Consider the following 27,078-nt stretch of genomic DNA (forward strand, 5'->3'; position numbering starts at 1 on the left):
TCCGGCTCCTCTGGGCGGCTCGGAGGCTCGCTGTCTCGGTGGTTCCCAGCCGGAACCGAGGCACCGAAGAAGGGGCGGGATCCAACTGAGGGGAAAGGACACAGCCTGGCGGGGCGGAGCATGAGTCTGAAGAGGGGCGGGGCCATCGCCTAGGAGGACAAAGCCCTGGGAAGGGGCGGGGGCCTTTGCCGATGGGGGCGGGGCCGGAGCCCGTAGAATGGGGCGGGTCGGAATCCAGGGGAAGACGGGGCCCAGGAAAACAAATTCTCTCACACCCAAAGACTCATTCCACTCTTTGGTTTAAGGAGAATGAAATTGACTGGTTTTTTTTCGGAGTACATTTATTAAAGCTGGGGACAGTGAAACAAGGAAGAAGCAACAGGATAGAAACTTGGCGAGGCTGCTTTGGCTCACTGGAAAGCCAGAGAAAAGGGGGTCTTGGAGACAGCAGGATGTTAGACCTGCATGAACTTTTGCTGCCCATTGTTTCTCTGGTTACAAGTCTTGTGGGGTCCTAGAGTTTAGGAGATGCATTTTTTAAAATATTTTATTTAATTATTTTTAGAGAGAGGGGACAGGAAGGAGGAAGAGAGGGAGAGAAACATCCATGTGTGGTTGCCTCTCATATGTCCCCCACTGGGGACCTAGCCTGCAACCCAGGTGCGTGCCCTGACTGGGGATCGAACCAGCGATCCTTTGCTTCACAGGCCTGTGCTCAATCCACTGAGCTACACCAGCCAGGGCAGGAGATGCATTCTAGAGAGGGAAGAAGAGGGTTAAGGGAAAGGCCTGGTCGTGCTCCCTTGAAGGAGAGTACACTAAAATGGACTGTTTTAAAAAAATTCTGTCACATGCTACATCATAGATGAACCTTGGGGGCATTATGCTAAGTAGAATAAGACGGTCACAAAAAGACAAATACTATATGATTCCACTTATATGAGGTATCTGGAGCAGTCAAAGTTATAGAGACTTTGGAGGGTTGTTGCCAGGAGCTGGGAGAGGGAGAAATGGGGAGTTATTGTTTCATGTGGACAGAGTTTCAGTTTTGCAAGGTGAGAAGAATTGTAGTCCTGGCTGATATGGCTCAGTGACTGAATACTGGCCCGTGAACAGAAAGGTCTCTGGTTTGATTCCTGGCCAGGGCACATGCCTGGGTTGTGGGCCAGGTCCCCAGTTGGGGCCATTCAATGTTTCTCTCCCTTTCTCCCTCTATCCTTTCCCTCTAATAATAAATAAATAAAATCTGGAAGAAAGAAAAGGGTTATATAAATTATTTGTATTGATGGTTACACTACCAATATGAATGTACTTAGCACCAACAAAGTGTACACTTAAAATTGGTTAAGATACTCAATATAGTGTTATGTGTATTTTACCATGATAAAAAAATTGGGAAGCTCTGGCTGGGTAACTCAGTTGGGTAGAATGTCATCCTGATAAACCGATGTTGCAGGTTCAATCCCTGGTCAGGGCTCATAAAAGAATTGACCAATGAATGCATAAATAAGTGACACAACAAACTGATGCTTCTCTCTGCACCTTTATCGGCTTCCCCCAGGTCCATATGGTACGAATAGCCCTATCGATGGAATGAACCTTAACTGTGTGGCATGTTTGTTCTCAGCAGCCCCATGAGATGAGGGGCACAACACTCGGATTATACGGTGGTAGTACTATAATTCCTTCCACATGGGCCTGAATTCAAATCACTGTGCTCTCACCTGCCCCCACAAGTGACCCTCTGAGTCTCCAGATCATCCCCATCCCTTCTGCAGAAGCTGATCCCTTGGTCACAATGCACTGCCTTAGGATTCAGCCTTCCTGTGGTCCATGTTACCACCCACAATCCCTAACCTTTCTTCTTGCTTTCTTTTTTCCTATTATTTCAAATTGAGGACAACTTGAGAACTTTCAAAATCACAGACATCGATAAGAAATTTGAGTGAAATTCTCCACTGTTGAAGAGAGAGCAGCTCCAAACACTGTGAGCCTGTTCAAGTAACTGGATGGGGGCAGGTCTAGAGGGAGAGCCTTTGGAGCTTCTGTTTGTTTAAGTGCAGGACCATGAGGTCAGATCCCAGGTGGGGGACCTCCTTAGCGAAGCAAGAGCTCTTCCCAAGGATGAAGAATGATGAAGTAGGGACACCACGGCAGGACAGAAAGTCTGGGAATTGAGACAGTCATCATTCTTTGACACCTATTTGATCATATTATGGGGAGGTGTCCAGGAACATGGTTAGTGGGACATAATTCAATTCAGATGTAATGAAACCCAGAAAACTTCGTGTGTGTCCGCAGCACAGCTGCACAGCTTGTCTGTCAGCTACAGGTTCTGAAATCCATCACTGGAATCCACAGGTAGAGAAAGGCGAGGAGGTCGTGCGGAGTGTAGCTGCATCACAATCGGGCTTGCAGGTGACAGTGGGGACTGAGCAATGGGGGTGGTGCAGGAGGTGACGCTGAGTCCCCAGGGCTCTTCCCTCCTGCCTGCAGCTCGAGATGAGACCTCCACTCTCCCAAGACCGCGTATCAGCACAAGGAAAACGTAGGATCAGTTATCTGCACTCACCCTTGTCACAGAATCACCGAATCCCTGTTCACTGTGGACTAGTCAACGGTAGCCCACAGGTGTGGGCAGAGCGGGGGATGGGGTGACCTGGAGGGGTTCAGCACCGAGGACAGCGCCAGGAGGCCTCTGGGCGGACGTGGGCGTGAAACGAACACGAAGGCTCGATCCAGCCCCATAGGCAGTGCAGAACTTGAGGGACACAGGGAGAACGTCGGGGCAAGGGCTACCTTTCAGGTACGCAGCGTGAGAAGAGCAGTTCCAAGTGACTGAGAGCGCAGCGAGCGGCGTGACAAAGAGCTCATTGGTCAGGCGAGGGGGCTGTCTCCTGCTCACATTTGCTCCTCCCATCTGCTCTTCTCCAATCCCTGCACCATGTCTCCAGGGCTCCTGGCGTGTAGTTGGTTTTGGCCAATGGAAGCCTCAACAGGAAATTGGACTGTGGAAAGGGATTGAGGCCAGGGACCTGGAATCTCCTGGACACTGAAGCCTTGCAAAACCTCCCGGCCAGGGCTCTGGCTGGTGGACTCAGCAGACTGAGTGCTGGCCTGGGAACTGAAAGATTACCGTTTAGATTCCCCATCAGGGCACATGCCTGGTTTGCTGGCCAGGTCCCCAGTTGTGGGCACAGGAGGGGCCACCAATGATGTTTCTCTCCCTCTCTGCCTCCTTTCCCTCTCTTTAAAAAAATAAATAAAATTTAATAAACAAAATCCTTTTAATAAGGAAAGAAAACGTTCTTGCTGTATTAGTACATTAAACAGACTGTAAGCAGAGAAATAAGCTTGGGAGCACATACCCCAGCACATTAACCCTAGTTTCTTTCTGGGTTCTAGAATTATGGGTGCTTTTTATTTTCTTCTATCTTTATGATTTTGCCAAGACTTATTATTTATTTACAAATGTGTGTTGCCTCTTTGAGGAAAAATTATTTAAAAACCAATACATACAATCTTGACTGAGCAAGGTGGACACCCCTGCCTGGACAGATACTTGACCTCCTGTGTTTGGGTGGAGGTCTCTGGGGCATCCTTTTCTGTGGGGCTTGAGCTTCCTAAGTTGCTGCCACTGTGTTAAGTTACGACCCCTTTAGGCATCAGTTAACAGTAAGCCTGCAGTCATGCTGTGAGGTGACATCTTGCAGGAGAGCCTTTGTAGCATGTGAGAGTATAAAGGGCTACAGAGGGTGATCTGGAAGGCTTGATGGGTCAGTTTGCTGCAAATGCGCAGAAGAGCAGCACCACACCACAACCAGCCAGCCTCCATCGGGATGTTGTCCAGGGCAGTCTGTAGGCAGGACCTGTCTGCACCATTGCTGCTGGCTCTGCTGACAGAGATGCTGTCCTCCTTACCCTGACAAAGCAACAGAGCATCTCAGAAGATGGGCCTCTTAGGGCAAGAACTGCCCCCACTCCTCAATACACACTCCCTCCACTGCTAGGAGGGGTAAGTTACCACACTGATTCTTGTTTACTCCTACCAGGGGAGAGCATGTACTTAGGGAGGGGCCACCATATTATGGGGGGCAGGATCTATGAAATATCAATGTATGGTTGCTGCCCTGACTGGGAATCGAACTGCGATCCTTTTATTATTGTAGTTCTACTTTTGGAAGCATGAAGTAAGTTGTTAGTCAGATTAAAACAGTGCTGGGTGAAAAAGAATGGAGCAGTAGACATGATGATGACAAAACACCAGGTTTCTGCTCAGAGTGACAGGACAGACAATATCAAGAGGAGTGCTAATGTAGCTGCAACTTTGGTCTGACAGTTCTCCTCGGAAAACAAGGATGCAGCGGGGCTGGTCAGCCACCACCTGCTGCTCTGGAGCAGATGCACTCAGATGCTTGCAGGTGTGAGGCTCAGGGGGCAGCAAGCGAACACTGACAGGCTGGTCCTCCCAAGGCTGCCTCCCTTGCACCCTCAGCTGTGCACAAGCATCCCAGGCTCCCTGTGACAACAACACTGGAAACACACACACACACACACACACACTTTTTTAGCCCTGGCTGGTGTGGCCCAGTGGATTGAGTGCCAACCTGCGAACCAAAGAGTCACTGGTTCAATTCTCAGGGCGCAAGCCTGGGTGGCAGGCCAGATCCCCAGTAGGGTGCGCTCCAGAGGCAACCGCACATTGATGTTTCTCTCCCTCTCTTTCCAGCCCCTTTCCCCTCTCCGAAAATATAAATTAAAAAAAAATTTTAAATAACTTAAAAAAAATGTCATTGATTTTTAGAGAGAGAGGAAAGGAGAGAGAAAAACATGGATTAGTTGATTCTCGTTTGTGCCTTGACCACAGATCAAACCCACAGTCTCTACGAATCCAGATGCCGGGTGATGCTCCAACCAACTGAGGCCAGGGCCAAGAATGTGTTGTTGTTTTTTTTTTAAGATTTTATTAATTTATCTTTAGAGTGGAAGGGAAGGAGAGAAGGAGAGAAATACAATGTATGGTTGCTGCCCTGACTGGGAATCGAACTGCGATCCTTTTATTCGCAGGCTCGTACTCAATTCACCGAGCTACACCAGCCAGGGCTGTAAGAAAGGTTTTTAAATCGTTGCAAACCCACCCCCCAAGGCCCCGCCCTCAGGACGACCCCACCACGGGAGAGCAGCCCTCAGGCTAGACATTCTGGACTCCCACCACGCGACCGCCGGGGCTCCTGCGCGAGTCCCCGGCGACGGGGGAGGACTACAGGTCCCGGCGTGCACTGTGCTCGCGGACGCGGCACCTGCCCGGAAGTGAAAGTGGCTTTCAGCCCCGGAAGATAAAGCAGTTCGTGCGGCCGCCTACTCTCTTTCAGCCGCGCTAGGCAGTAGGTAGGTTGTGACTGCGGTGTGGCGGTCCCAGTGCCATCCGCCGCCATCTGCCGCCATCCGCCACCCTGGGTTCACAAAGAGCTCAGGATAGCTTCTGAGAGGATGCAGTTCGGGGATAGGGGCGAGGAGGCGGTCGGGGGTTGGAGGGAGGAGCCTGGGGAAAGGGGGCCCTAAAGCCAAAGCCGGGCGGCGGGAGTATCTGGGCTCCTTCGGCGCTGACCGTAAGCTTCCTCCAGACTGCCGTCATGGGCCGCGTTATTCGTGGGCAGAGGAAGGGCGCCGGCTCCGTGTTCCGTGCGCACGTGAAACACCGCAAGGGCGCCGCGCGTCTGCGCGCCGTTGACTTCGCAGAGCGCCACGGCTATATAAAGGGCATCGTGAAGGTGCGGGGCGCTGGTCGAGACGGGTGGGGGCGCGGGGCGCCCTGCCGGGCCTCCACGCTCACTCTGCCTCGGTCCACAGGACATCATCCATGATCCAGGCCGCGGTGCGCCCCTCGCCAAGGTGGTTTTCAGGGATCCGTACCGGTTTAAGAAGCGGACGGAATTGTTCATCGCAGCGGAAGGCATCCACACCGGCCAGTTCGTGTATTGCGGCAAGAAGGGTGCGCGCCGCTTGTGTGTGCGATGGGAGGACGGGGTTGCATGAAGAGGTACACACCCGAGGTCGGGCAGGGGAGGCATCCAGGAGGAAGGCTCACCTGGTGAGTCCTGCTGGACCGCGTGTCGCCAGGGTGTGCCCGGGGAATGAAGGGGTGTTGTGACTATTTGGGGGTGCTGTACCGAGCTGGTGGGTTTACAGTGCCTTTGGTTAGCAGTCGTTAAGACACCACCTCCCCTTGCTGACTTGCATGGTCTACTTGTCCTTGCAGCTCAGCTGAACATTGGCAATGTGCTCCCTGTGGGCACCATGCCTGAGGGCACCATCGTGTGTTGTCTGGAGGAGAAGCCTGGTGACCGGGGCAAGCTGGCCCGAGCCTCTGGGAACTATGCTACCGTCATCTCCCACAACCCCGAGACCAAAAAGACTAGAGTCAAGCTGCCTTCAGGCTCCAAGAAGGTTATTTCCTCCGCCAACCGAGCTGTGGTTGGTGAGTGATTGGCAGTTGAATGCTGTGGGTGGCTTGTGAACAGCCACCAAGTAGACCTGGCCTATGGAACCTAACTGCTCACTCCACTAGAGCAGGCTCTAAATTGGAGCATGCACATGGCCTGTGCATTTTAATATTTGTAAAGTGGGCATGGTGGTACCTGTACCTACTTCACTGCTAGTTGGGAGTTGAAGGAGACTGGGCTTAACTGCCTGGGACTTGTTTACAGTCTCGCATAACCTAGACTTGAGTGATTTCTGCCCTATACCTACTTGTTAACTACCTTTTCAGAGATGTACAGTTCCCTTAAAATCATCTAGTAAGTAAGATTTGCACTCAGGTTTGTTCGTTGTGCTGTTTGGTAACGCTTTCCAGTTCTGTGGCAAACCCAGTCCTGTGTGGGGGAATCTTTTGTGGGTGTGTTCACGGAATAAGCAAAACTGACTGAGATGTGGGAGGGTGGGTCAGCCATCATGTTGGGGTTGGGGTCCTGAGGCTGAGTGACCTGCCCCATGTCAGACACGGTGAAGAGCTTCCTTGGAGAACTCTGGATTGAGATAGGCATTCCAGATGATGTGGGCAAAGGCCTGGCTTGGCACCCCATGGAGCCTGAAGAAACTTTCTGTCAAGTGACAGGCTGCAAAGGTGTTACATGCTGGGTGGCCATTGCACAGTGTTAATGGGGCTTCTGTGAACTTTGGGATGACACTACAGAGTGAGTGTGATTAGTGCAGGTGGTGGGGTGGTAACAGGGACCCAGCAGGGTACATTCTGTCTGATGAGAGAGTAGGAAGCACCTTTCTGAAATGCCTGATCTTTCTAACAGGTGTGGTGGCTGGAGGTGGCCGCATTGACAAGCCCATTCTGAAGGCCGGCCGTGCCTACCACAAGTATAAGGCAAAGAGGAATTGCTGGCCACGTGTGCGGGGTGTGGCCATGAATGTAAGTAGCCCAGAAATAGGCAGCCGGGGGGTTTCCTGATACAGGGATCGTGAGACTGCATGGGCAGGCCCCTTTCTGGAAAATCTCTGGTGGGGTATCTGGTGTGATGGTTCATAGGCGCAGTTTTGTTGATCCTGCCCTTAGCCCTCCTGAGGTAGGTTGGGGCCACCTCCACATTAATGCCACCTCCCTCTGCCTGCAGCCTGTGGAACATCCGTTTGGGGGTGGCAACCACCAGCACATCGGCAAACCCTCCACCATACGCAGAGATGCCCCTGCTGGACGCAAAGTGGGTCTCATCGCTGCCCGCCGGACTGGGCGTCTACGGGGAACCAAGACTGTGCAGGAGAAAGAAAACTAGGGCTTGGGGGCTCAATAAAGTTTGTCCTTCTGCCACAAAGCAGTTTCTGCCTGTGGTTGCAGAGGGGGGAAGGGTTCTGTGGGAGGGCTGCTGCTCTCCAGAGGTGGTGGGGGGTGCTAGGTCCCTTCACACTTTGGTTCCTGGAACCCCACCAGCACTCAGCACACAGAGCAGAGAAGTCCATACCTGTGTTTGAGAGAATCTAAATGAGGGGGTGGCTGCTCTTGGGTAGGTGCTGTTCTGAATCCACAGGTTGGACAGGGGGACTGTCCTGTGATGAGAGGACCTGGAGTTTCTCCAAACAAACAGGTTTCCTATTTGGCCACAGCTGATGGCACCTTATCCAAACTTTGTTCCAGTTCTGTCAAAGGTGACAACCATTTGGGTAGGTGCTGACCGTGCAGGTCTTGGGGAGAAGGCACTGGCTGGGAGTCTTCACAGTGACCACTTACCTGCATGAGAGGACCACAGTGAGTCCTGTGTGAGAACTGGTTACCTCTGGTTCTGAGGCCGTAGTGCAAGGGCCCCCCCGGATGATGTGGCTTTGCTCTCATGGTCCAACCTCAGACCCAGTTCTCAGCCTGCCTTCCCCTGCCCTGGGCAGTGAATCCAGCAGGGATAGGCTCTGTCACTGGCAGAGAAGTCAGGAGGGGAAACGTTTCCTGAAAAGCATGAATCTTGAAAAGTGAGGCCTTACATGGGGAGGAGACTGGTCATCATGGAGGGTTTGCTGCAGAAACGTGTGGAAGGAAAGCCCTTTGTGAGTGGACATGGGTTAACTGGATTTGACCAGAAAGAAGAGCCTCCCCTTCACTTCCTGGGTATTGCGTGCTCCTGGTGAACGGCCTTGTTCGGTTTCCCTTGTTAAAGGAAGGCCTGGTCTTAGCTGCAATGCCTTTAGTAGCCCTACAAAGAGGGTGTCACTGAAAATTACTGATACGTGTTAGTCCGAAATCGGTCATCAAAGCCTCACTCTTCCCTGGATTCTGAACCCCGAGGCTCCAGGCTGCTTTCCCTCAATCCCCCTGGCAGCGTTCCTAATTTGTTGGGCTGTATTTCCGGTTCCTGGAGGGTTCCGGCTACCGAGATGTAAGAAGTTTCCCAGAGCGGTCGGGAAGCAAGGGGGAGGGGCTTATGCCACTTCTGGCTGGTTTCGATTGGCGGGACGGGTGCAGGCGGTCCTTGGTCGGGCGGTGGCTTCTCTGCCTCCCGGAGGTAAGTGTGGGACCCGTGGGGCGGGAACCTCCGGCGGCTACCCCTCCCCTCCTCGGCTCCCGAAAAGCCGCGAACCCTGACCAACCTCCTTTGCGGCCCGGCGTCTTCCTACCTGGCTCCCCAGATCAGCTTGCTGGGCCGTCATCAAGGTAACCCGCTCCCAGGGTAGCCGACCTTTCCCTTCCGAAGCACTCCTCCTCTTCCAGAGTACCACACCAGGTCCTCTGGGTTCCTGGTCTTCGCATATACTTACTCACTTAGTCTCCAGCTCCGGGCTCTTAAAGCGAACACGCCACCTGCCCACCACAGCCCCCCACGTGCCCGCATTGGCCCCCATGAACCGCCAGTGCCGACCACAGGCACTTCCCAAGACCGCGCTTGCGCCCACTTCCCTCCCCGGTTGGTCCCAGGCCGGTCTCTCTCAGCCACATTTCTGTTTCTTTTCCTCCTTTAGTTTGCTTCATGGTTTTGTGCGTTTTATATATTTTCTTCACATGGAAATAGATCTATGGAATGGTTATATGGAATGGTTTAGCAAACACCCACGACTGGGATTTAACTCTTTGCCACGTTTGGTCAAGCCCCCACGACTGGGATTTAACTCTTTGCCACGTTTGGTCAAGCCCCCTCCTTTTTTTTTTTTTTTTTTTTAAGATTTTATTTATTTTTAGAGAGAGGAGAAGGGAGGGAGAGAGACATAACTGTGTGGTTGCCTCCCTCGCTCCCCCTACTGGGGACATGACTGGGAATTGAACCAGCGACTCTTGCGTTCGCTGGCCAGCACTCAATCCACTGAGCTACACCAGCCTGTGTTCCACCCTCCCTTTTTTATTTAACAAAACTTAAAGTGAAATTACTTGGAGACCCAGGATCCTAGTGCACAGCTTCTTCTGGCAGCTCCTGTTTTGAACGATCGCCTCTCTACCTTTCTAAGGTGTGATTGAGAAACAGGAGTTGTATATATGAAGGCGCACTGTATGTGCCCTGTAAAATAATCACATTCACCACACAGGTACCATTTTCTTTCTCTTTGTGGTGAGGACACTTAATACTCGCCTTGTCACAAATGTCAAAGTATAACATGTAGTGCTGTTGACTGTTGTCACCTCGCTGTAATTAGGTCTCCACAACTTACCTCACACGAGCGAAAGTTTGACCAACAAACTTTCCATTTTCTCTCCATTTTCTCTCAACCCCCAAACCTTGGCAACCACCATTCTCTCTGCTTCCTGGATACAACTTTATTTTATTTTTTAAAAAGACTTTATTTATCTTTAGAGAGAGGAGAAGGGAGAGGGAAAGAGACATGGTTGGTTGTCTCTTGCATGCTCCCACCCAGGGACCTGGCCTGCAACCCAGGCATGTGCTCTGACTGGGAATCAAACCCACAACCTTTCAGTTTGTGGGATGATGCTCAATGCACTAAGCCATACCAGTGTGGATTTGGACAATTTTAGACTCCACTTATAGGTAGGATCATGCAGTATTTGTCTTTATGGGTCCAGCTTACCTCATTCAGCACAATGCCCTCCAGGTCCATCCATGTTGTTGCAAATAGCAAGGTTTCTTTTTTTATGGCCGAGTAATATTCCATTGTGTATATATAGGTCAATTTATCCAATCATCCATCCAATGGACACTTAAGCTACTCCCATGTCTTGACCCCTGTGAATAATGCTTCAGTGAGCATGGGGTGCAAATATCTATTCATGCTATAGACTTCATTTCTTTCAGATATATACCTAGAAGTGTAATCACTGGGTCGTCAGGCAGTTTTTATTTTTAATTTTTTGAGAAATTAACATGCTGTTTTCCACAGTGGCTGCACCAGTGTGCACTCCCACCAATAGTGCATGAGGGTACTCTTTTCTTCACATTCTCATGTTGTTTCTGGGTTTATTAATGACAGTCTGACAGGTGTGAAGTGATAGCTCACTGTGGTTTAGATTTGCAATTTTCTGATGATTAGTGATGAGTATATTTTCATGTGCCTGTTGGTTATTTGCATGTGTTTTTGGAAGACCAGTCTGTTCAGGTATTTTGCCCATTTTTAAATTGGGTTATTTGTTTTTTTTGTAATTCAGCTATGTGAGTTCCTAATATATTTTGGAGATTCACTCCTTTATCAGGTAGATGGTTTGCAGCTGGTTTCTCCTGTCCTTTAGGTGTCTTCTCACTCTGTTGGTGGTAATTTTGTTGTTGGCACATTTTCTTAAACCTCTACACATCTAGTGGTGTTTTTGTGTTTTAAAATCTACATACACCCTGGCTGGTGTGGCTCAGTACACTGAGTGCTGGCCTGCGAACTGAGAGCTCGCCAGTTTGATTCCCGGTCAGGCCACATGCCTGGGTTGTGGGCTGTGTCCCCAGTTGGGAGCATGTGAGAGGCAACCACATAGTGATGTTTCTCTCCCTTTCTTCCTCTCTTCCCCTCTCTTTACAAATAAATAGATAAAATATTTTAAAATATCTACATACATGTCATACTATTGATATTCTGTGTCTAACGTTCTTACTAACCCTTACAGCTCTGCTCCATCTGCGTGATGATGTGGTTCATCCCTTCCAACCCGCCTGCTCCCTGATAATAGATATTGAGGTGGTTTCCTTTTTTCCTTATAGACAGGCATGTGGTGGAATTCTTGTATGTCATCTTGTGTTATTAGGGCACATGCCTAGAATTAGGTTTCCTGATGGGTTTGCAGGCTTTGAGTTCCTCTAGGAAGTGTCAGATGGGTTTGCAGAGTGATGGCTTGGTCTGTACTCTTGGTATGGGACTCAGAGTCCCCGTGTTTCTGCACGTCTGCAGCATGTGATATTGTGAAGTCTTTGTAAAGTAGGGTTACAGCTTTAGTACATGAGGCAGCTTATTCTTGTATTAATGCTTATTCATTATTGTGTTATTTTCCATATGAACAGTTGTCTGTATATCTACTTTTGCTCAACCACTGTCATTTCCCCAATCAATAGAGAGAGAAGTCTGGTTTTAATTTGCATTTCCCTCGTTTTTACTGACATTGAAAATCTTTTCAGATGTTTACGGACAATTTATTTCTTTATTTGCAATTTAGTAGGTCCTGTCCTGTGTTCATTTTTTAAGTTGAATAGTGTTTTATTTGTTATTTGAATATATTTTCCGTGTTTATCTTTGTTATGTATGTTTGTGAACATTCTATCACTTTACAGTTGGTTTTAAAATTTTTGTCATGTCTCCTACCAAAGTTTTTTCTTTTAAGATTTTATTTATTTATTTGTAGAGAGAGGGGATGGGAGGATGAAAGAGGGAGAGAAATACCGATGGGCTGCCTCCCTACTGGGAACTTGGCCTGCAACCCAGGCATGTGCCCCAGCCGGCAACCCTTTGTTTCATAGGTTGGCACTCACTCACTGAGCCACGCCATCCAGGGCCGAAGGTTTTTGATGAAGTAAAACGGAACATTTCTCTTGATGTGTTTTTTATGTATTGTTATAATAGTTATAAACACTAAAAAAAACCTTAGGTCTTCAGCCTACCTGAAATATATTTTTGCATGCTATGGAAGGCAGGGAGGTAACTTGATTTCCTATGGAAACTGGTTGTGCCAGCACCATTTACTGAATACTACCTGGCTGTTAATGTGGCAGGTGTGTCATTAATGCGCATTCTGTCCTGTTTCCACAGCCTGCAGTCAGTCCCGATACCTGGAGGGCATGCCTCTGACTGCCCTACTGCTTTTTTGGCATTGCCATGGTTAATCTTGGACCATACTCTTATGATATTTGGAGTCATTTTGGTCAGATTTCATGATATATCCTGTTGTGATTTTTTACGAAACATTCTCTCTCTATATTTTTAGAGAGAGAGGGAGAGAAAGAAGGAAAAAGAGAAACATCTTGATTAGTTGTCCTTCACACGCTCCCAACCAGGGGCCTGGCCCACAACCAAGGCATGTTCCCTGACTGGGAATTAAACTGGAGACCTTTTGGTTCTAAGGCTGGTGCTCAATCCACAGAGCCACATCAACCAGGGCTGTCCTGATGTAGTTTTGATTGAACAGAATTAATAGATTCATTCAGGGACAGTTGATATTTTTATGATATTGACTCTTATTTATGAACGTTGTCTGTTTCTCCACAGATCTTTTTAATGTCCTTTAATAAGCTTTTATCATTTTGTCCATAAAGTGCTTACACATTTTTTGTTAGCCTTCTCAGATGCCGTATAAGTAGTGTTTGTGGCTGTTGTGAATGTTGGCTTTTGCTTGCTGATTGCAAGTATATCAGAGCAGTGCTGATTACTCTGTACTGACCTCATCTGTGGCAGTCCTGTCAAACTCTTATCATCCCAACAAGGGGTTGATACTCTTGGGTTTTCTCTGTGGATGATCTTATCATTTTCAAAAAGTGGTGATTTTATCTATTCTCTTCCAGCCCTCATGGCTTGTGTTTCTTTTTCCACTGTATGGAGACAGACTCGAATGCTGGGAACCCAAGGTCTCGGGCCATACTGGGAACCACCGCTGTGTGTGCTATGTACTTACTTCTCTTTTCTGTTTTTCATAGTCTTTCCTTTTCTTTCTCCTCTCTGTGGCCCCTGAAGGCCCCCACTTTGGACGTACCAGATGTTTGTGTTTTATTTTCAAAGAACCAATGCTGAGATGATTTTCTTGTTGAGATTATATTTTCATTCCTTTCATCTTCTTTCCTTGAACTACTATCTTTTGTTTTTTAATATATTTTATTGATTATACCATTACAGTTGCTCTATTCCCCCCGCTTCATTCCTCTCTACCCTGTACACCCCCTCCCCCACCATTCCTCCCTTTAATTTATGACCATGTGTCTCAAGTTCTTTAGATTCTATATTTCCTACTATTCCCCTACTATTCTTGCCCTCCCCCCTATCTATTTTTTACCTACCATCTATGCTACTTATTTTCTGTATCTTCTGCTCCCTTCTCCTCCTCCCACTCCCCTGTTGCTAACCCTCCATGTGTTCTTCATTTCTATGGTTCCACTCCTGATCTAGCTGTCCTCTTGGTTTGCTTTTGTTTTAGGTGTGGTTGTTAATAACTGTGAGTTTGCTGTCCTTTCACTGTTCATATTTTTTATCTTCTTTTTCTTAGATAAGTCCCTTTAACATTTCATATAATAAGGGCTTGGTGATGATGAACTCCTTGAATTTGACATTATCTGAGAAGCACTTTATCTGTCTTTCCATTCTAAATGAAAGCTTTGCTGGATAGAACAATCTTGGCTGTAGGTCTTTGGATTTCATGACTTGGAATACTTCTTTCCAGCCCCTTCTTGCCTGTAAGGTCTCCTTTGAGAAATCCGCTGACAGTCTGATGGGAACTCCTTTGTAGGTGACTGTCCCCTTATCTCTTGCTGCTTCTAGGATTCTCTCCTTCATTTTCATCTTGGCTAATGTAATTATGATGTGCTTTGGTGTGTTCCTTCTTGGGTCCAACTTCTTTGGGACTCTCTGAGCTTCCTGGATTTCCTGGAAGTCTATTTCCTTTGCCAGACTGGGGAAGTTCTCCTTTATTATTTGTTCACATAAGTTTTCCACTCGTGGCTGTTCTTCTTCCCCTTCTGGTACCCCTATAATTCGGATGTTGGAACGTTTAAAGATGTCCTGGAGGTTCCTAAGCCTCTCCTCATTGTTTTGAATTCTCGTAACTTCACCTTTTCCTGTTTGGTCATTTCTTCCTTCCTTCTGGTCCACTCCATTGATTTGAGTCCCAGTTTCCTTTCCATCACTATTGATTTCCTGTGCATTTCCCTTCATTTCAATCAGTTTAGCCTTCATATGTTCCTCTAATTTGTGTCTAAAATCAACCAGTTCTGTGAGCATCCTGATCACCAGTGTTTTGAATTGTGCATCTGAGAGTTTCGCTATTTCCTGGTCGCTTAGAGTTATTGGCTCTGGGGCTTTGAGTTCTTCTTGAGCCATATTTTGGACTCTTTGTGTCTGTTATGTATGAGGAGCAGAGCCCTAGGTGTTCTCCAGGGCCGGGCCACTCAGTCTGTGGGTTGTGATGCTGTATGTGGGGGCGGGGCCAAAGGAAAGCAATCGCAGGCCCCCTCTGCTGCCTCCTGCCACCACCGCAGGCCTGTGTGGTCTGTCCCTCTGCTCGCGAATGTGCGACCTCGGTCAATTCGCCCGCTGGGGCCTGCGCGGTCTGTCTTACTGCTCACTCCTTTGCTGGTTTATCTGTGTGCAAAGGTGTGACCGCAGCCAGCCCGCCGCCCTGAGCCCTCACTGGGTCAGCTCGTCCCAGAGCTGCCTGCGCGCCTGGGTCAGGGGATCTTTCTTGCCTATCCGCACTCTGCTGCTGGCTCCGCCCCTCTTACTAGTCTGGTTGAAGGGTTCATTGTTGTTGGACTTCCGTATAATTCAATTTTTTGTTCTTTGGCTGTGTCTTTGTTCTCCAAACCTTTGTTGTATTCATACTTGGTTGTGGGAGAAGGCACAGTGTTTCCACCTATGCCTCAATCTTGGCGGAAGTTCCTATCTTTTTTTTTAAATTTAAGATTTTATGCCCTGGCTGGTGTAGCTCAGTGGATTGAGCACGGGCCTGTGAACCAGATAATTGCGGTTCGATTCCCAGTCAGGGCACATGCCTGGGTTGCAGGCCAGTTCCCGGCAGGGGATGCACAAGAAGCAACCATACATTTATGTTTCTCTTCCTCTCTCCTTCCCTTCCCCTCTAAAGATAAATAAATAAAATATATAAAAAGAAGATTTTATTTGTTTATCTTTAGAGGGGAAGGGAAGGAGAGGGAGAGAAATATCAACGTATGGTTGCCTCCCATGTGTCCCACGCTGGGATCTGGCCTGCAACCCAGGCATGTGCCCCGACTGGGAATAGAACCTCAATCCTCTGCTTCGCAGGCCCGTGCTCAGTCCACTGAGCTACACCAGCCAGGGCTCCTTGAACTACTGTCTTATTCTGTGGCTGATTTCCTGTTGAGTGTTTAGATAATTTATTTCTGTTTCTCTTATATTCAAATTTGTGCATTAATGATGTATGTTAGGGTGGTCAGTGATGCAGGCTGTGAGAAAATTCGCAAAGAGAAGAAAGTATAGAGAGTAGAGTTTTATTTTACTTTCCCAAGAGAGGGGAAGGGCTGGGTGCAGAGATATGCACCAGCCCTGAGGGGTAGGGCTTTGGGCTTCGTCAGATAATGGGGCAGTTGGAGAGCAGGATGTTTCACTTGGGCTGCGCCTTGTTTTGCTGTTACCTTTGGGTGCAAAGTCTGGTCCAGGTGTCGTGGTCTGGCATGTCTTGTTTTGTAATTTCCCAGGGCCTTTACACCTTCAGGATACTTCCAGCAATTTTCTAGTCCTGAGGGTAAAGGCGTATAAAACAATTAGGGTGCCTTAGCTGGTGTGGCTCAGTGGACTGAGCACTGGCCTGTGAACTGAAGGGTCACTGTTTTGATTCCCAGTCGGTGCACAGGCCTGGGTTGTGGGCCAGGTCCCCAGTAGGGGGACTGTGAGAGGCAAGCACACATTGATGTTTCTTCCTCCCTTTCCCTCTCTCTACAAATTAATAAGGTCTTAAAAAAATTAGGGTCCTTGATACTTTATGGGGTTCAGACAGCTCTGGGAAAGAGGGCATTAGAAAGTGGCTTTTGTCCTATTAATGCCCATTTTTCCTTACGGAACTTTTGTTGCCATTTCCACCCTATATTCCATTTTTTTGTTTTTCTTGGAGGGGGGTACTTTTAAAACCATGCTTTTGTAGTATAGCAATAGTATGGTAAGAGAATATTTTGGCAAATGATGTAGCCATTGAAATTTGTTGCTACTTCTTTTTTTTTTTTTTTTGGCCTGGTATGTGGTGTTTTTAAACAAATATTCAGCCCTGGCTGGCGTAGCTCGGTGGATTGAGTGCAGGGCTGTGAACCAAAGGGTCCCAGGTTCAATTCCCAGTCAGGGCACATGCCTGGTTTGCGGGCCAGGTCCCCAGTGGGGGCCACACAAGAGGCAACCACACATTGGTGTTTTTCTCTCTCTTTCTCCCCCCCTTCCCCTCTCTAAAAATAAATAAATAAAAATCGTTAAAAAAACACTACATATTAAAAAAATTCAATATACATTTTGAAAAAATGTGTATTCTGCATGCTTTAGGTAAAATTGTCTGTTGATCCACAGGTTTCTCAGGGAAATGTGATAAAATCTGTCATCCCAGGGAGGGCTGCCAGGAACTCTTTGCTTAGTCAGTTAGCTCTGGCTGTTTGTGTCTTGAAAGTTTGTTGATAGATACACATGTTTGTAATGATTTTTAGGTGGGTTTTATCTTTTTTTAATACACAACGTTTGTTTGTTTTTTTAAAAAAATATTTTATTTATCTTTAGGGGGGAAGGGAAGGAGAGAAATATCAATGTATGGTTGCCTCTCGTGAGTCCCCCGCTGGGGACTGGCCTGCAACCCAGGCATGTGCCCCGACTGGGAATCGAACCGCGATCGTGTGGTTCTCAGGCCTGCACTCAATCCACTGAGCTACACCAGCCAGGGCTACACAAGGCTTGTTTTTGTTGCTATAATGATTTTTGCTTTCAGTTCTGTTTTGATTGGTGTAAATATCACTAAACCATACGCAGCAGTGCATAGTAAGCTCAGGAGCACCGCGCCGAGGGGGCAGCCAGCACAGAGGAGTGCAGCTGCGCAGTCCCCGGGGGAGCTGGGCAGAGGCACAGTGGTGCTGCTGGAGTCTAGGTGCCCCCCGGGCAGGCAGTGAGGTCTGCGTGCCACTCGAGCACTGAGCTTCTTTACTTTCCCTGGTGCTGGTCTGCTTGTCCGATACTCATCCTGTCTGTACTGCTTCATTGTAGGTCATGTGGGTGCATTTCATGTATATGATCGAAAGGTCTTGTGCTTCTTTTGAGCGAGTTTAATTCTTTTATTTCTCATCATCTCTCATTCATTGGACTTGTTTCTACTAGTTTCTTATTTTCACCTTCTATACTTTGTCTTCACTATGTGCCTTCTGTTGATTTCTCTAAAAGACTTTATTTAATTATTTTTAGAGAGAGGGGAAGGGAAGGAGAAAGAGGGAGAGAAACATCAGTGTGCCAGAGAAACATTGATTGGTTGCCTCTCTCATGCCTCCCAGCTGGGAACCTGGTCTGCAACCCAGGCAGGTGCCCTGACCCAGGAACTGAACCGGCGACCTCGAGGTTGGCCCGATGATGTCCATCCAACCCACTAAGCCACACTGCTCGGGACTATTGATTTTTTTTTTTACGTCTTTTTCCTCCTGAACCTTTAATGTGTTGTCTTTATCCCTTCGTGTAAAGGGAATGAGAATCTCTGTCCTCCCCCTGAGTGAGACAACTTAGTGTGCCAGGGAGGAGGAGGGGCAAGTTACCTGGGCATCTGGGTTCATCTAGTGGAGGCGGGCAGTTTGCTAGGAGGCCAGCTGTGTTATCATGATAAGCAAGCCCTGAAGCCGCACACAGGAGGGACCAGACTGGGTCTCCATGTGTTCTTTTGTCTTCCCTCAGCACCTGAGTGATTGGCTCGTGCATACCTCTCCTGGGAAACCCAGGGAATCACATGATGGCAGCTCTGCACCTATCTTCCGTTTCCCAGGTGAGCATTATCCTCCCTGGGTGATGTGAGGTCTCCACCTGGGGCTTCTCCCTCCTGTTCTGCCTCAGCAGATGCTGTCAGACATCTCTGGGTGCTGAGTAATGGAGTGGTGACTTGGGATTTACCCAGCCACCCTGAGTTGGCTAGCTCAGCAGCCAAATGGTCAGACCAGGCGCCAGGCAGTGCTGGGGGATCAGGCCTGCAGACACCTTGTGCTGTGCACTGAGCATGCCTCTGCTGCCCCTGCCCCCAGGGCCCTGTCTGAACCTCACCTAGTCCTGCAGCAGCCCCTTTCGTTCCAGGCCAAGGTGACTTTCGAGGACATGGCCGTGCTCCTCTCCCCAGAGGAGTGGGAACATCTGGGCCCTGCTCAGAGGGGCCTCTACAGGGACGTGATGCTGGAGACCTACAGGAACCTGGTCTCCCTGGGTAAGGCCCTTCTCCAGGACGAAGCTCAGGGAACAGCCCTGTGCACTGAGGGCTCACAGGGGCTGGGATAGGGACCTCATCCTTGGACCCAGAGACAGGTTTGGTCCGTCCATACCCAGGAGGAGCCCAGTGGGACTCTGTCAGCCTCTCCCTCCTTTGAACTTCTGGATAGACTCTCCCTGCCCCTGGCTGGAGGCAGATCGTTCCCAGGGGAAGCTGGGAGCTGTGCAGTACTGGTGGGGCAGGCCCTTTGCCCTGCTGTCCCCTGTGCTCAGATCTTCATCTCTACAACCACCCTAGCCGCTCAGAGTGTTCTGATTCCCCATCACTCTGGCACCTGCCCTTCCCCACCCCCTGTGGGCCCCCAGTCCCATGTCCTTAGCACCAACCGCAGGTCCCATCTCCTTCCCAGGAGCTGGACCTGCAGGTCTCAAGCCTGGGGTGATCACACAGTTGGAGCAAGGGGATGAACCATGGGTCCTGGACACGCAGGGTGCCGAGGGGAGAGAGCGGCTGGGAGTTGATGGCTCAGGTGCGCGAGGGGCTGGTTCTCTCACTAGTTACTGAACAAGCATTCGTGGGGGCCAGGGTATACAGCTAATGACTGAGAAGTTTGGTGGAAGATGCCTCTGGGCCAGTACAGCAGCTCTGGGAGTGGCCTCTGCTGAAACCTCCATCTGTCTGAGTACCTCAGTGGGATGACCCTTGAACTGAATCTTGTAGGCAGTGAGTGGGGCAGCGTCACTGAAGAAGGAGGGGCATTGGGGTGTACTGGAGGGAGGGCTGGGCCCATGGGATCCTGGGGAGCCCTGCTCCCAAGAGCTCAGCACTAGGAGTGATTGGGGTTAAGTGGGCCTTGCCGCTTCACTGTTTCCCCATTCCCAGACCATCACATCACCCCATGCGCTCTAGTCCACATCTGCTGTCTCTGTTCTAGCCCTGTGTGGTCCATGCTTGTCACTCCGTGCGTGTCCATTTCTGTGCGCAGGAGTCTCAGTCGCTGCTGTCGCTGGAAGTGCCAGCAGGAAGGGTGTTCTCTAGTTTCACTGAAGCGGACCGTGCTGCTCCAGTGCAGCCCATCTTGATAATGTCCTAGGAAGAAACTCCAGGTTCAAAGGACTTGAATTTCTCTTTTGTAAATTTATACATTTGAATTTAAATACTTACATTAATGGGATAAACCCTGAATTTATACAGCTCAGTAAATTTCTACAAAAAAAAAAAAAATGAAACGTCCCGCAGATCAACATACAGAATGTTTCTGATTGCCTGGGAGCCTGTGGGGCTCCTCTCTCATTTCCTGCTGTGCCCTGAGGTCCCTTCCCTCTGAGGCCTGCGTGCTGTCTGCTAGATGCATCTGGGCATCAGAGCTTTAGGGGGATGTCTGTGTTGTGTGGAGTTTGTTTCGCACCATTGCGGTAGTGTTCTGTTGTGAATTTTCAAGTTATTTTCTGTTATATTGTTGAGGTCATTGAATTATCCCCATTTGGGGGTTCCTGTGTCTCTCGGCTCACTGACAACATGTTTTTGGTGCGTGTGTTCCTACCCAAGGAGTCACTGAGTGAGTGTCTAGTCAAGGAGGGGTATCCTGCTTAAAGGCATCAGGAAGCATTCTGGTTGGCATCTTGAGTTTAAGGTACTGGTGGCTCACTGGTGGCTTCTCGTGCCCCAGGAAAGAGCCCTGGAGTGGGAATGGCCTGCTGAGAGAGCCAGGGAACCCGGCCTCGGGGCATTGCCCTCCTCCACGGTTGACACAGGCTTGGCCCTCTGCTCTTCTTGGGAGACAGCTGGCTTTCTTAGCCTGGATTTGGGATATTTTTAGGTGACCTTAGACTTGCTTGGCATTAATTTCTTTTTCTTTCAGGTGCCCTCCGTGACTTTGGACCGTCCCCATTCTCTGTAATGAGGACAGGAATCCTACTTTCCCATTCTGGCAGGTCTTGGAGGTAGAAGGCAGGCAGGAAGGGCATAGGTGCTGATCAGATCTGGGTTCAATGCTTGCACTGCCACATAACTGTAGCCCTGGGTGAGATTTTAAGCCTCTGAGTTCCAGGCTCTTACCTGTAGAAGGTGTGACTTTGGAGACGGTAGAATTTCTTCTGCACAGGTGGTTGGCAGTATCTTTGTGTTTTCCTTCCAGAGTGAGAATAGATGACCCCGAGATGTTCTGTTTGTTCTGTTTGTTCTTTCAGTTTATGAGATCGGCACTGAGTACGGGGAGTTGACTTCAGAGGAGATGCTTGCTGGGGCAGAACTGGGCCGACTCGGGGGAACTGTTCCCCAGGGCACTGAGCCAGAAGAAGCCTGTACACCAGTTGGGGAGTTGGAGGAGAGCCCAGACAAGCCATGGACCAGGGAAGCCCTAGGCCAGTCGCACTGACCAACAGGGAAAGCAGCCAGGAGTGCGGGGGAAGTCTCCAGTTGGGGTCAAGTCCTGTCCCCGATCAGAGACCTCACAAATGCAATATATGTGAGCAAAGTTTTGAACAGAGATCATATCTAAATAACCATAAGCGTGTACACAGGTCAAAACAAACAAATACAATTCATGATTCTGGAGAAATCTTCAGTGCAAATGTGGTTGTTAAAGAAGATCAGGAAAGTCCTACTGGCAAAACACTACATTACTGTGGTTACTGTAGGAAAGCCTTTAGCTACAATGCTAATCTCGTCAAGCACCAGCGGCTCCACAGTGAAGAGAAGCCCTTCAAGTGTAATGAGTGTGGAAAAGCCTTCAGCCAGAGCTGGGAGTTCATCAATCACCAAAGGATGCACTCAGGGGAGATCCCCTACCAGTGCGACAAGTGTGGAAAGACATTCAACCGGAGGCCCAACCTAATGAAGCATCAGAGGATCCACACTGGGGAGAAGCCTTATAAGTGCAGCGAGTGTGGGAAACACTTTAGTGCCTACTCTTCCCTTATTTATCACCAGCGAATACACACTGGAGAGAAACCCTATAAGTGCAGTGACTGTGGGAAAGCCTTCAGTGACAGCTCAATCCTTATCCACCATCGTCGGACCCACACTGGAGAGAAGCCATTTGAATGTGAGGGGTGTGGCAAAGGCTTTACCCAGAGTTCTAACCTTATCCAACACCAGAGAATCCACACTGGAGAGAAACCCTATAAATGTAATGAATGTGAGAAGGCCTTCATCCAAAAAACCAAACTTGTGGAACATCAGAGAAGCCACACTGGAGAGAAGCCCTATGAGTGTAATGACTGTGGCAAAGTCTTCCGTCAGAGCACTCACCTCATCCAGCATCAGAGGATCCACACGGGGGAGAAGCCCTACCAGTATGGTGAGTGTAGGAAGGCCTTCCACAACAGCTCCAGACTCATCCATCACCAGAGGTCACACCACGGAGAGAAGCCGTACAAGTACAGTGAGTGATTGCAAGAAGGCCTTCAGCCAGGGTGTCTACCTTACCCAGCACCAGTGGATCCATACAGAGGAGAAGCCGCACAAGTGCAGCGAGTGTGGCAAGGCCTTCCGGCACAGTTCCAATGTGTTCCAGCATCAGAGGATTCACCTCCGGGAGGACCTCTCCACCTGACGCTGGAGACCCAGGAATTCTGCCAGGCCCTTCTCACAGCCCTGTTATTTATTGGCCTCACAGGGTTGCCACAGATGACAGGCATTTCTGTCTAATTTTTGCAGACCTCATAAACCAAAGCAGTGCGTGCTCATTTTAGAGAAACTGAGGAAGGCAAGCAAAAGGGAGCCGCTCCTGTAATCTCTCCCTTTTAGAAAAAGAAAATTCATCACCTCTGACTTAGAGTGTTTCCTTTGAGGAAGGCTTTGAGAAGTATATAAATGTTTTAAAGAAAATAGCCCTGGCTGGTGTAGCTCAGTGGATTGAGCGCGGGCCTTCGAACCAGAGGATTGGGGTTCGATTCCCAGTCAGGGCACGTGCCTGGGTTGCAGGCTGGTTCCCTGCAGGCCAGCTCCCAGCAGGGGACGCACGAAAGACAACCATACATTGATGTTTCTCTTCCTCTCTCCTTTCCTTCCCCTCTAAAGATAAATAAATAAAATATTTTTTAAAAAAAGAAAAGAAAATACTGTTAGGCTTGTTATTTCAGCATCCAGGACCGTTTCCTTTGCTCTTTCCTCAATGCCAGAGAATTCACACTGGACAGAACTCCACATATTTACATTTTGCAAATTTTTAAAAAATTAACATCATTCATACTTTATTGTGTACTTAATAGATGATTGTCTTTTTCATTGTGTTAAAATATATATAACATAAAGTTTACCATTTCAACCATTTAAAGTGTGCGATTCAGTGGTATTAAATAAATGCACAGTGCTGTGTAGCCATCACCACTATCTGTTTCCAGAACTGTTTTAATATCCCAGATAGAACCTCTGTGTTCATCAAACAGTGACTCCTTCCTCCCCTCATCTGTGTTGCTGGCAACCTCCATCCTGTGTTCCATTTCTGAATCCACCTGTTCTAGGTACCCATACAAGTGAATTCATACAACATTTGCCATTTATGTCTGGCTTATTTCACTTAGCGTAACAAATGTCCTCAGGGTAGGTTCATGTTGTAGCCTGTATTACAACGTTATTCGTTCTTTTAGATTTTATTTTATTTTTTAAAGGTTTTATTTATTTATCTTTAGAGGGGAAGGGAAGGAGAGAGGGAGGGAAATACCAATGTATGGTTGCCTCTGCCGGGGACACATAATGTATCCTGTGTCCCCTGCCAGGAACTGGCCTGCAACGCAGGCACGTGCCCTGACTGGGAATTGAACTGCGATCCTCTGGTTCGCAGGCCCGCGCTCAATCTGCAGAGCTACACCAGCCAGGGCTATATTTTAGATTTTATTTATTAGAGGGGAAGGGAAAGAGAAAATGAGGGAGAGAGACATTGATCGGTTGCCTCTCACATGCCCCCAGCTGGGGACCTGGAATGTGCCCTGACCTGGAATCGAACAGGCAACCTTTTGGTTTTCGGGCTAGTGCTCAATCCACGTAGCCATACCAGCCAGAGCTGGAATGTTACTATTTTTAATGGCTCAATAATATACCATTGTTTGTAGCCACTACACTGTTTTCTATTTACATGTTGATAGACACTTGGGTATTTCTGCCTTTTGACTGTTGTGCGTATTGCTGCTGTGAACACTTGTACAGGTATCTGTTTTAATCCCTACTTGCAGTACTTTTGGGTATAATCTTAGGGGTGAAATTGATAGATTTTTAGGATAAATGTATGTTGAACTGTTTGAGAAACAGCCAGACTGTTTTCCATGGTGGCTGTACCATCTTTACATCTCTGATAGCAATGCATGTGGGTTCCAGTTTCTCTGCATCCTTGTCAACACTTGTTATTTTTCATTTTTTTTTAAAAATACCTCTCTTACTGAGTTTGAATTGGTATCTCACTGTGGTTTTGGTTTGCCTTCTTCTAATGACTGCAAATGAGCATCTTTTCAGATGCTTATTGGCCATTCATATGTCTATTCAGTTGCTGTGCCCATATTTGAACTGGATTCTTTTGGTTTTTTTTGTTGAGATGTGGTTCTTTATACATTTTGTATAGTAGATCCTTATTGGATATATGATTTGCAAATATTTTTTCTCATTTTTAGTTGTCTGTCTACTCTCTTGATAGTGTCCAAGTTCTATGTCTTTATTAATATTCTCATTTTCTTTTTTTTTAAAGATTTTATTTATTTATCTTTAGAGAGGAAGGGAAGGAGAGAAGGAGAGGAATATCAATGTATGGTTGCCTCTCGTGAGTCCCCTGCTGGGAACTGGCCTGCAACCCAGGCATGTGCCCTGACTGGGAATCGAACCGCAATTGTGTAGTTTGCAGGCCCATGCTCAATCCACTGAGCTATACCAGCCAGGAAATATTCTCATTTTCTTCATACATTACTTGATTTTCTTTAGTTTTTTCCCCCCCATGGTTTCCATGAGATCATTGAACATATTTAAGACTGTTGATTTAAATACGCTAATTAATAATTCCATTATCTGGGCTTTCTCAGGGATGATAGATACCAAACTCTTTTCCCCCCCTGTGACTGGGACATGTTTTCTGCTTTGTATATTTTGTTGTTGTTGGGAACTGGACATTTTGAGTGTTGTTATGGTCCTTCTGGAATGCTAAGCCTCCTGCTCCTCGGGGATTGCTGAATCTTGCTTGCTGAGCGCTGTAGACACCAGTTTGTGACTTTGGCAAACTTTCTGCAAAGAATGTATTCTTTGATGTGTGTGGTTCCTGAAATTCCTGTTTTCATTACCTGTGTGGTTGTCCGGTGACCTGAAAAAAATTTCCTTAAATGTCTGGCTCCCAAAGGAGGAAGAAACGAGTATTATCTCCTTAATTCCCCACAGCAGTTACAAAAGTGGCAGCCAACCCTGTATCAGCCCTTCAGTGGTCAAAAGTGATGATCAGACCTGGCTAAGTAGCTCAGCTGGTTACAGTGTCATCCTGATAGCCAAGACTGTGGGTTTGACCACTGGTCGGGGCACATACAAGAACCAATGAACGCATGAATAAGTGGAACTATTACTGAACAGACCCATGGCGGGGGCAGGATACTATTACCGAATGGACTCCCCCTTCTCCCGGGTTCATTATTTGATTTTCAAATAATGCCTTGCTCACTGCCAGGGAATTATAGCTCTCAATGCCAGAGATTGGTGAAAAGGAAAGTAACTATTCAAAAGTTATACGGACTTACAGTAATAAGTTAACGTCTTTGTTAAAAATCCCAGTCTCTTAAAACACCCACAAAGACACACAGTCCTTCCTTCCCCCTTTGCCCAGTCCCACCGGTCAGGGGTTCTTCCCAGTAGTCCGTGCTCAGCAGGCAGGCCTCCCATGATTCCCAGCACCATCAGCTGTGTTGCTGGGACCTCCAGTTCTCAATCCAAACGTGCGTGGCACCTTCTCCTGGCCCCGACAAAAATCTTTTCATCCCTTCCCGCAGCCTCTCTCCTGCATTCTTCTAAATCACTGAGAGAGAGCTCTCCACGGTTTCTACATCTTGCTTTCCAACTTCCTAAGCTGCGTGGCAAAGGGAGCTCCAAAATCATATTTGCCCCTCTTGCCAAAGCTGTGTGGTTCCGACCCTCATGGCTGCCGTGCCTGGGTTTAAATCCTGGAGCCAGTCTTCCTCTACATCCCCATTTCTGACTCCTCCCACAATCAATTACATCTGCCAGCATTCCCATATTTTTTCAGCTTTTCTGGGCTGCCATAGGATGTCCAGGCAGGCATGGCCCTGTGGCATGGAGCCAGTCATCTCCAAGCTCTCAGGCAGGCACTGTAACCAGGGAGAGCTGCCTCCCAGTTACATCCTGGGTGGAAGTCACTCCTATCCTCTGGCTCAAAGCACAGCCGCAGCCATTTAACATACCCATGAAACCAGTTAAAAATTATAGATAATGTTAAGTGACCGTTCTAGAGGTTATTTGCAAAACTGTTGATATACAAAATAACTCAATGGCCCTGTTCTGTGTGTCCCATCCCCCTATTCAGACTTTTGGGGGGTGAGGACATCCTATATTTTTAATATTTCCTGGACACCCTGAGTTCTGGACCCCATTACAAATCCCTCTTTTGAGGGGCCCTGGCTGCACCCTGTTACAGAACCAAAGTAAAAAAGCGATGTTTCTCTCTCTCCCACCTCTTCTCCTCTCTTTCAAATTAAATAAAAAGAGTCAACCATGAAAACTCACAACCCTGATATTTGGAGGACAAGGACCTTAGTGCCCTCCCTGACTCCAGCGAGCTGCACTCGTTTGCATGGAAGGTGCTACACTAACTGGAAGTTCATGAAATTTGCAGAAGTTGACTGCCCCTTCAAGCTCTCCTGGGCTGCAAGTGTTTGACTAATCTCCAGAGTTCCACAGTAGCTACTTCAGATGGTTCCTGCTGTGCAGTAGTGCTTTAGGTGGAGGAACAGGTTCCTGGGCTTCCTATTCTGCCATCTTCTGTGACTCTCTGGTAATTGCTTTAATTGATTAATTAATATTCTGGAATATTGTGCAACTAATCATTGAAATCCTTAAGATGAACTGGACACTGCGACAGCTGT

At 48.2% G+C, this 27,078-nt stretch overlaps 2 protein-coding genes across 2 annotated transcripts; both read left to right on the forward strand.

Moving 5' to 3' along the window:
* The first annotated feature begins 5,304 nt into the window (after positions 1–5,304).
* RPL8 (ribosomal protein L8) lies at positions 5,305–7,820 on the forward strand. The gene is made up of 6 exons (XM_037048979.1): positions 5,305–5,388; positions 5,625–5,771; positions 5,851–5,992; positions 6,260–6,478; positions 7,305–7,420; positions 7,623–7,820. The coding sequence occupies exons 2-6, from the start codon at positions 5,634–5,636 to the stop codon at positions 7,779–7,781; spliced, it is 774 nt and encodes a 257-aa protein (XP_036904874.1). The 5' UTR covers positions 5,305–5,388; positions 5,625–5,633; the 3' UTR covers positions 7,782–7,820.
* Positions 7,821–9,053: 1,233 nt separating this feature from the next.
* ZNF34 (zinc finger protein 34) lies at positions 9,054–22,717 on the forward strand. Its single transcript, XM_037048919.1, is given in 6 exon segments — positions 9,054–9,145; positions 18,493–18,580; positions 18,883–19,009; positions 21,202–21,351; positions 21,354–22,393; positions 22,395–22,717. Coding segments are annotated over 5 exon segments (1,527 nt in total). The 5' UTR covers positions 9,054–9,145; positions 18,493–18,544; the 3' UTR covers positions 22,569–22,717.
* Positions 22,718–27,078: the final 4,361 nt, after the last annotated feature.

This window comes from Sturnira hondurensis, unplaced genomic scaffold, assembly GCF_014824575.4.
Source record: "Sturnira hondurensis isolate 20B ecotype Veracruz unplaced genomic scaffold, ASM1482457v3 Scaffold0006413, whole genome shotgun sequence".
Lineage (NCBI taxonomy): Eukaryota > Metazoa > Chordata > Mammalia > Chiroptera > Phyllostomidae > Sturnira > Sturnira hondurensis.